The 10,322-nt window shown below is 45.4% G+C and overlaps 1 protein-coding gene across 3 annotated transcripts in view; it reads right to left on the reverse strand.

The window, feature by feature from the left end:
* Positions 1–1,134: 1,134 nt before the first annotated feature.
* Positions 1,135–10,322, reverse strand: part of NR2F2 (nuclear receptor subfamily 2 group F member 2) — a 13,001-nt gene continuing 3,813 nt past the window's right edge. The window contains exons 1-3 of one of the 3 annotated variants that reach the window (XM_074156765.1): positions 8,301–8,932; positions 5,871–6,398; positions 1,135–2,745 (exon numbers count right to left, since the gene is read on the reverse strand). In XM_074156765.1, the coding sequence (XP_074012866.1) occupies positions 2,471–2,745; positions 5,871–6,398; positions 8,301–8,733 (1,236 nt within the window). In that variant the 5' untranslated portion in view covers positions 8,734–8,932 and the 3' untranslated portion in view covers positions 1,135–2,470. Of the gene's footprint in view, positions 2,746–5,870; positions 6,420–8,300; positions 8,933–10,322 lie in introns of those variants that run through there. The other 2 variants (XM_074156764.1, XM_074156766.1) reach the window with 2 other exon arrangements.

Consider the following 10,322-nt stretch of genomic DNA (forward strand, 5'->3'; position numbering starts at 1 on the left):
CGTGTGGTAAAAAGGGAGAGGGGGAAGCCTCAGACAAGAACAAAATTGCAAGCTTTCACATACAAAGCATCTGCTATAGACCAAGGGGAAGGCGGGTGGGGGGAGAGAGAGAGGAGGAAAAAAAATATAATGACACGCACACACACAAAACAAAATATCAACCCCTTGCAAAACCACATCATCTTGCCTTCCTTCAGATTTTGGTTTCTTTGCCTGCTCGGGATAGCACTAAATTCCCAACTGGTGTGTCCGATCCCATGCCACTCGCCCAGGCAGGTCCCCACCGCATCAGTGGGAGCTGTGCCCGCGCAAGGGCTGCAAGAGAGGGCCCTGTAGCGACACAGGAAAGATGCATGGACGCCTACGCATGTATGTATGCAAGTATACATACAGACACATAGCCCATATGGAAAATATAGAGATGACCTGTGGTCATGCTTTCACAGTCTAAGGTTAAAAAAAAAAAAAAAAAAAAAAAAAAATTTCCACTTGAGAGTATATATACATTAAAAACCGACTCCTCAGTGCTAGAAGCTAAAGCCACTCCATTTGAAGACCTCTCAATGACAACGATAGATGGCAACTACGGAGTATTATAAAAAATCACACATACTTAAAAGAAAACTCATTGCAAACAACTGACCTATATTTACAATACTGCTATTACCTTGCTTGAATGATCTTGTGCGCCTATGTCAGACATTTACAAAAGATTTTTCGCCCCATTCTGATCATAAAATAGATACTGATCTCCAGATTTCTAATACTTTTTCACAACAATACCTTTCCTACGCAGGCACTTAAGTGTGACAAAAATAAGGGCCTTTTTTTTTTTTTTTCTATTTTTTTTTTTCCCAGAAAATCCATTTTTAATTAACAGGAGGATTAGATGAATGGGGGTTGATGGTTTACCATTTCAGCATAGTACTTCCTAAAACCAGAGATAAACCACGAACTTAAGTCCTCCACCCCCATCCCGGAATTAAACAGGTAAATACACTACAATACATCTGCTACAAACTTACTGTGACAAGTAAACAAATCAATCGCCTATGGACTTAAATGACTGCAAACTATAGAGAAGTAATGTGGTTTCTGAAAGACATTTATGACAGCCAAACAAGTTTCAGATATCAAATAATATTTTAATTTCTGAATACTTTCAATTTTCCTTGGAATATAACACACAAAGACTCGACCAAACAGTTCAGTTATTATAACTTTTACAGTATACAGAAATGTTGCACTTAAAAAAAAAAAAAAACCTTCAGTTTTTTTAAACACAAAACTGTAAACTCTAAGATACTGAATCAATCACGTTATCTATAAGTGCCAACAGTGTTATTTTGTCATGCTGATTTCAATGGTATTTTTTAAAAAGGGAAAATATCAACAATTATTATAATACAAAGGGCTTGCAAATATACAAACAGATAGAGGAGTTTAATAACAATTCATGATGAACTATGTGGAACCCAATTCAAATTACAAAAGTTCACTTTGCTTGTTTGTTTGTTTGTTTGTTTTCTAAATCAAAACCGTAGTGTGTCTTGGACACAAATTCCTTCTACCTATAATAAATCCCCACAGTTCATTTTCTGTCCGAAATACCAAAAAACCTAGATTTGGGGGTAGTTATATGACACGTGTGGTTCATTCGGGTCTATATAATTATAGCTCTCTCAGCTTCAAGCTAGATTTTGGGTCACCACCTTAAGTGCGCTTCCATCATTGTGTTGTTGAGGGTTTTTTTTTTCTCTCTTTTCCTTTCTTCCTATGATACTTTCGTGGACTCAGTTTTAATTCTTTCAGAACATATATTTTAAGGATACACAGTTTTTTATTTTTTTTTTAAAGAAGCCAAGGTTATATCAAAAATTATTATAGAACCACAGAATAAACTGGTTTGAAACCAGAAAAATACAAAAAAGAACAGCTATAGGTACATAGACACATAGGACAGTTAATAATTTGGAAAAAAAAGACTTACTTTCTTCCGTTCTGCTAATTTTCTCCAAATTTCCTTTAAATGCACTTTAAGCGAGATTTTTTAAAAAGTTTACCCCAAAAAAAGAAAAAAAAGAAGAAAAAAGAAAAAAAGAAAAAGCCCTCCATCGTTTCTTTTCTTCTTCTTTCTCTTTTTTCTTTCTTTCTTTTTTCTTTCTCTCTTGTTTATTTTTTACAAAAAATGATAAGTAGCAAGTTTTTTTTTTTCTGAACGACACGGGAGTTTTTAATGCATTCTGTAAAAGTTCATTTGACAGTCTCTTTTTTTTTTTTTAATTCACAGTCCATTAATTTTTTCCTGTCTTCTCTTAGCAAACTTGTAACATCCTTTTACATCCTTTCTTAGCAGAAGGAAATTTAAGAAACAACCAGAACCCAAATGTCATTTGCTTTCCTTTCACTCTCTTTCATCTCCCTTCTCAATTTTTTTTTTTTTAAATTTTTTTTTTCTCTCTCGAATATTTTATTGAATGGACATATAAGGCCAGTTAAAACTGCTGCCAGACAGTAACATATCCCTGATTAGGGTTTCTATGGGGGTTTTACCTACCAAACGGACGAAAAACAATTGCTCTATGACAGAAGAGGAGACAGTGCGAAGGGAGGGGAGACGTAGTAATAGCTTCCCGAATCGTGTTGGCTGGTTGGGATACTGGCTCCTAACATACTCTTCCAAAGCACACTGTGACTTCTCCTGTAAACTTTCAACATGGGCTACATCAGAGAGACCACAGGCATCTAGAAGAAAGTGTATTAAAAAAAAAAAAAAAAAAAAAAAAAAAGAAAGAAAAGAAAAAAAGAAAACAATCATCAGATTAAAAAGTGGTTCTTTTTTTTCAAAAAAAAAATTTAATTTGATCCTTTTTTATTGCTAGAATTACGTGTAGATCGTGCGCCATCACCTCGCCCCCCAGAGTTTAAGTAGGTTTTACCAAAAGGGACAATCTCTCTCTTTCTGTGTATATGTGTGTGTTTGTATTTCTCTCTCTTCTGGAGGGTCTCCTTTAGGATTGAGAATCTCCAAGATTCGAGATTTCTAATGGCACGACAGACCTGAGGGGTTGACAAGGAGGTGCTGGCCAAGCGCAATTTCGTATATCTATATTTTTAGGGGGAAAGGCTGGGGGGGCGGGGAAGGCTTGAGTCGAAAGGGGGAAAAGGGAGCCACTATTTCTCCCCCCCTTGGAAAATAATTGGGGAGAGCCTAACCATGTGATGAGAAGGAATAATAGTGATAGAAATCATAATAATAATAAAAAACTGGCCCAGCCAAAGATAATGGCGCCCCGGATCCAGCAACAGATTCTCCCCCAAAGAAGACAACGCGTTTTTCTTCAGTCTTTGAAACTGATTTAAGTGGCCCTTTAAAACTGATCTTGTCAGTTTAGCCTATTCAGAGGCAGCCATGCAAACTGTGATCTCTCTGTTCATTTGAGCTGTTTCTTTTCCCCCCTCTTTTCTTTTCTCTTTCTTTCTTCCCCCCCCTCCACTCCCCCCTCTTTTTTTTTTTTTTTTTTTTTTTTTTTTTCCCCTCTTCTTCTTCTTTTTAAACCTAAAGGCCCTTACAAGAAGAAAACTCCCTGATAGGGTCTGGACATTTTTTTTTCTTTTTTTTCCTGATACGCTAAAATACAATAAGTTCCCTTTAAATCAGAGACGTCTGTGCTGAAAGAGCACAGGTTGTGACCTGACCTCCCTGTGGCTTTCCTAGGCACAGGGCTAACACATGCATATTCTGCGAGTCATTAGAACCCAGATTTTTTTTTTTTTTTCTCTTAAAAGAGGCTGCAGCAAACATTATATGCATCTATGTGCGTCTGCTTTACATCAGGGAGCGTTATTGGGGTGCTGCAGGAGCTGCATGCATCACCCTATTTTTTTGTTGCATGCGGCTATCTTCCCCAGAATCAGATAACAAGAAACGTTTATCTAGTTGGGAGGCAATTTACACGCCAGGCCTCACATTTTGAAAATAGTAATAAATTAAACAGTTACGACAGGATCGGACGATTGTTTTCTCAGAAGGCTAAAAAAAAAAAAAAAAAAAAAAAAAAAAAAAGTGATTTGGGAGAAAAGGCAGGATTGGAAATAAACTCCTCGGTGTGGGTGTGAGCTGGCCAGGGGCTGGGGAGGGATGTGAGCGTGTGTGGGATCCTCGCTGAGCGTTTGAGCGAGGGAGAGGAAAATGCATCCTAGAAAACGATAGAAAAATCAAATAAGCACCCCACGTACACCCCTTCCCACTCGGGATCCCTGTCCCCCTGTGGCTAGATGCGCCCTGCTCATTGATCACCTTAGGACTTTAGCACGAGTGATTTGGGGGGGAGGGAAAAAAAAAAAAGGAGAAGTTTTTTATGTGTAAAGCAATAATATATAAAAGGAAGTTTAGGTCACGACCCAGAACCTGGACAAAGTCCAGAAAATGACTTCGTTCCCCAGACCCCCTTTAACACAACAAGGAATGGATTGTGAGCCCTTCTTTTCCCACATAAACTACATTTTTTTCCTGTTTCCTGATATCAGGCTTTAAAAAACTCCGATGAGTAATTATTTTACAGGTCCTGCTTCCATTCATATGTTTATCGCGTGGCCACTTTCCCAAGCTTTCAAATGAGTTGCAGAAGAAATATATGTATTTTTAAACTTAATCCCCAAACTTCTAGGGCTCCAGCACATTGGGTTGCCGATGCAGCCTTAAAGTTAGCAATCTGAGATAACGTATTGCACAAATTAGCGAGCAGATTCTTTTTTTCTCAGAAAAAAAAAAAAAAATTTAGCCTCCAGAGTTAATATCAGGTTTATTACTCACCCAGGTTAAACTCTAGTGCAAGCTAATTAGATTTCACAACGCACTCAATTATTGCTTTATAACTCAGGCACTATTTCTAGGCAGCAAAAGTTGACACATATTTCCCCCCCCCCACCCCCCTTCTTTGATTATCTAAGAAACACCTCGAGGTCTTTTCCTCGGGAGAGGCATGGTTGTGCCACCCCGGAATTACACTGAGGAGCGGCAGCTTCAGTCTCCTCTTACTTTTTCATACTATCCCTGTCTACTTATGGTAATGATCTTTTCGCACCCGCTCCTCGCTTAGGACTATGCAGTTCCTGCTGGGTACAAATGCAAACTTTTCCCCTTAGCTTAAATGACACAGAACTGCTCACTGCCACGTTCTGTTTAAATCAGAGACAGCTCTTTGGAAAGTTGATTTATTTTATTTTATGGGATGGCAGGGAACATATTTTAAACTCAGCTTTGCGCATTTAACTTTTTTTTTTTTTTTTTTTTTAATTCAATTTTTAATCCTGCAGGGCTTTTTTCCCTTCCTGGCTGCCCATAAAATGATCCTCTTTTTAAAGTGGTTTCACTGATAGGACGGCTTGTATTTAACAACATCAAACAGATTTTGCTGCTGTTCGGATGCGTGTCATTAAATGCAACAACCCAGAGCTATACTGTTAAATAAAATATTATTTTCAATGGGGAAGGCGCAGTCTCTCGTGGCGAATGGGTGCCTCTCCCCGAGCCCCCTCTTCCCCCATCCCCAGCATTATTCCACTAGAGTTGGGGTGTGTTTTGGTTGGCTTTTTGTGTATGTATGTGTGTTTAATTTAATTCTTTTTTTTTTTTTTTTTTTAAATTTTGCACTCCCTCGAAGATGGGATGCTCAGATCCGAGGCCCTCAAGGGGAGACCACGGGCCACCGTTTCCTACAAAGAAAGAGACCGCGCTGGTTCTCGGGGGGGCCGGGAGCGGTGATGGGGTGCAGGCAATAACACTTTGCAAGAGCAAACACTTCTCGGGGGTGGGGGGTGGGGGGGGCGGGGGAAGGAAAAAGGAAGAGCAAAGAAATGCTGCCTACCTGAGGTGAAGAGGACTATGGCCTTTAAACAGCTATATTCTGCAGAGTCGACATGCAATGCTTTCAGTTTTTCTACTTGCTCTTGGAAGATTCGTATGTGGTCCATAAAGGCGACCACTCGGTCAGCAGACATTGGCGAAGCGTGGAGGCCAGCAGCTGCCAGGAGCGGAGCTACGTGGAGGGGCATGGAGCACTGGGCAGCGTTGAGGACAAATAACTCGCTCCAGGTCAGCCTCAGGAGGGCCACCTGGTCTGTGATCTGGAGGTCTGGGAAGAAGGGGATATTCCTGGCCCATTCCACCGCGCTGAAGAGCATCCTAGCTGCCAGTTCACAAATGTTCTCGATGCCCATGATGTTGTTGGGTTGCATGCACTGACTGCCAAAGCGGGAGGTGGGGTAGGGCTCTGCTCTCAGAAGAAGGGAGATATATCCGGATAGGTAGGAATGGCAGTTGAGAGGGTCCCCGTTTGTCAAGGCGAACTGACCATGAGTTGGCTGTGTGGGTGGCATTCTGCCCCTCTGGACCGCTGCAGTAAATAAAGAAGAAACTACAGCTATTAATATCTGAATTGCGACCATCGGTTCAAATACAGCCTGCTTTGTGTGCTTGTGCGTGCGTGTGTGACACCGTACCAAGTCAGCTTAAGGGGGAACAGGCATTTTTTTTTTTTCCAGCCAGAGTTCGGCCCGTACCCCGTTTTAAGGCTCCGCGGTTCCCGGGTCAAGTAAAAGCAACAATAAAAGCTGAGCAGTGCTGTCCGCTCGGCCAGGACTGCCTGAAGGAGCCCGAGATCCTCACTTCCCAAAACACACCACAATTCAGTTATTTCCACACACACCCCCATCCCAACCCCCTCCACCGCCACCCTTCCTTCAAGAGATGCAGGATACGTCTTTGTGTGCCCGGGTATTTTTCTTCATTACACCTAAAACAGCTTATTGATTTGAGGCTGGGGGAGCGGGATGGGGAGGGAGGGGGGAGAAAAGAGAGAAAGATACACTTCAGTTCAAAATCCCCGGCGCTGGTCCCACACGCGTTTCTCGTCCACTGAATATATTGCTGCTGCTGTTATTACATATCCCCCCCCCCCCCCCATCCCTCCCCCCGGCCTCCCCTTATAAAAAAAAATATCAAAGGAGGCGAGATCACCCCACAACATCCCCGGCAGGTCCCCCGGCGAGGCTGGGGGCATTATCCAAAGGCACCTTCCTCAGCTGCCCATGGAAAGTGGGCCTTTCATTTTGTTAATAAATTTACACGGTGACAGCGAGAGAAAAAGGAGCGAGAAAAAGGGCTGAGAGGCACAGAGACGGCGAGAAGGGAGAACGCCTAAAAAATGTGCTTGATTTATATTTGTTATCGCCCGTATTACGAGGTTAGTTACTCTTGCAGAAACACAAAGAGAGGAGCCCAGCAAGTCCCAAGCCCCCTAACCCTTAACCTACATAGCAGCGTCCAGACACAGAGCACGCACTGGAAAACTGCAGGCTCACATTTCTCGTCTAATTTTATATCACAAAGACTCGACTTGCAGAGACCCGAGCACCCCACACTTACTTCTGGGCTGCTCCTTTCCCCCTCTTCACCCCCCCAAACCTCCCCTTACCCCTTTACCCGTCCCTTCTACCCCCCTCCTGCCTCTCTCGGAGGGACGAGAAAATAGGAGGAAGAAGAGAAAAGTGGGATAATAACAATCGGGAAAGGCAGGCACACGGCACTATATATATATATATATATATACACACACACACACGCGCGGATATGTGTGTGTATATGTATTTTTAAAGGAGGAAAAATCCGGCTGGGAATCCACAGTGGAGTGCTGTAGAGCCTCGGTAGGGTGAGTCCCATTGTAATAGTAATTTGAACCGCCTGTGTAAAATTGCAATCTAAGGCAGGGTGCTGGGGGATATATATATATATGTGTGTGTGTGTGTGCGTCTCGTGAGGCTCCGTGTGTGTGTACACACACGCACGGAGACACACACACACACACAGAGCTGCTCTGAGGGACGGGGGGTAACGCTGAACATGCAGGAGGAAACATAAAGGAAAAGTAACCACACGTCAGGATAATCATCTCGCTCCTAAGCAGCGTGAAACTAAAAATCCACTTCCAATAAACCTCCATCAGCAAAATCAAAACAAACACAAATCAATTACGAGTGCAGGAGAAAGCATGCAAGAGCCTCTGCCTCCCCTGCCCACCCTCTCCAACACCTCTTTCTTTCCTTACGAGAAAGTTTCTGTCTGTTTATTGGGGGGGTGGGAGGGAGGGAGGGGGTGGGGGAGAGGAAAGGTTCTGATTTGGTTTGGGGTTTGGGGAGGGAAGTTAAAAATAATAACAATAATAAAAGAAAACTAAAAACCAAAACCCAAAACGCAGCGAGTGAAAAAAAAAATTGCAAAACAAATGAAATCCCAATACCTTCCCGTCTCATGCCAACTTTGAGGCATTTTTTGAGGCGGCAGTACTGACACTGATTGCGGTGGTGCTGGTCAATGGGACAGTTCCTGTTGGCACGACAAGTGTAGCTGAGATTCCTCCTTACACTCCGCTTGAAGAAACTCTTGCAACCCTCGCAGGTAAACTGGCCATAATGTTTGCCACTAGACTTGTCCCCACAAACCACACATTCAATGTGCTGCTGCTGCTGCTGTTTGTCTCCTTGGTTCTGCTGGCTTGGCGGGTTGGTCTGGGCTGGCGTGCTGGGAGGAGGGCCCCCGGGCCCCGGGGTCTGAGGGGTGTGCGGGGCCCCGGCCGGAGGTCCCTGCACCGGCGGGGCTTGCGAAGGCTGCGTTCCCTGAGCTCCGGGCACATCGTCCTGGGGGTCTCGCCACGCACCGACTACCATTGCCATATCTATTGGACACCGTTGCCAAACTTCCTGTTCCCCCTTTATTTTCAAAGTTTGTTTGCTTTGCTTTTCAGATCAGCTTTGCAACAGCAGTCTTTTTTTTTTTTTTTCCTCCCCTCTCTCTCTCTTTCCCCCTCTCTCTTTTGTTGCTTTGCCTTTTTTTTTTTTTTTTTTTTTTTTTTTTTTTTTTCTCAGGAGGGTCGGTGTGGGGGTGATCTCCCGGTACCGGCGAAGGTGCAGAAGCACGGGGCGATGGAGGTGTGTGTGCGGGGGGGCGAGTTGCGAGTCGATTGTCTGGGCTCCAGGAGAGCAAAGTAAAGGGGTGGTGGGGGTGGGGGAGAGAGGGGGAGAGAGAGAGAGAGAGGAGGAAAAAAAAAAAAAAAAAATCTCTTCAAAGATCTCCCTCTCTCTCTCTTAGAGCTGATCTGCAGCAGAGTAGTTGAAGGAGGAGAGGCGGGTGTCTGGGGGCCAGGTCCAGGGAAGCTCGCAGTCAGCCATTCAGGAAAGCCATCAAAATAAGAATGAATAAAAGGTTAAAGATTACACACACAGCGGAAAAAAACACGCACAGCTGAGGAGACTTTTCTCGGCGCGGAGAGCGGACGGTCTCGCCGTAGTTTTTGGAAGTCCAGCTTGCAGCAGCAACATCAACTGCGATCGCTTTGTTTTTGTGGGCTGGTGGTTGGGTTGGTTGGTTGGCTTTTTTTTTTTTTTTTTTTTTTTCCTCCTCTTTCCTCCTCTCTCTCTCTCTCTCTGCTCTGTCTCTCCTCCCTCCTTCGCTCGCTTTAATTCTTCCTCTCCGCCGCTCCGCCCGGGCGCTGCTCTCTTTTCTCTCTCTCTCTCTCCCTCTTTTTGGCTCGGGGGTGGTGATGGGGGGGGGCTGGCTGGTGGGTTTGGTTTTGGTTTTGGTTTTTTTTTTTTTTTTCCTCCTTTCCTCGCTTTTTATTATTATTATTATTAATAATAATAATTAGTATGATTGTTTATTTGTTCCTCCTCGCCGTCCCCGCCGCGCTGTGCCCCGCTCTCGCCGCGCTCCGCCGCTCCTCCCCGCTGTTGCTGCCGCCGCCGCCGCCGCCGCCGATGCCGCCGCCGCCGCTCCCCGGTGCCGCTCCTCCCCGGTGCCGCTCCCCGCCGCCGCTCCCGCCGCCGCCGCGCTGCCTTATGCTGCTTCTGCCGCCTCGCAAGTGGGCTCTCGCCTCCGCGCCGCCGGTGCTCACGGCGCGGGCGGAGAGGGGGGGGGGGGGGGGGAGGGGGGCGGCGGGGCGGGAGAAGGGGGGGGGGGGGGTGTGGGGAGGGAGGGAGGGAGGGAGGGAGGGAAGGAGTCAACTCGCCAGCGCAGCGCCCAGCCAGCCACGGTGATAAAAGGGGGGGGGGGGGGGGGGGAAGGAGGAGGAGGAGGAGGAGGAAGAGGAGGAGGGAGCGAGGGAAGGATCACAACCCAGCGCGCAGCATCACCCTGATGGGGAAGGGGAGGGGGGGGGGGGGACGGACGGACGACGACGACGACTCTCCCCGTGGTGATTCCCCCCCCCCCTCCCCCAAACCCCCCCCTCTCCTAAAAGAGGTGCCCCCCGCCCCCTCCCACCTCC

This window comes from Numenius arquata, chromosome 11 (assembly GCF_964106895.1).
Source record: "Numenius arquata chromosome 11, bNumArq3.hap1.1, whole genome shotgun sequence".
NCBI lineage: Eukaryota > Metazoa > Chordata > Aves > Charadriiformes > Scolopacidae > Numenius > Numenius arquata.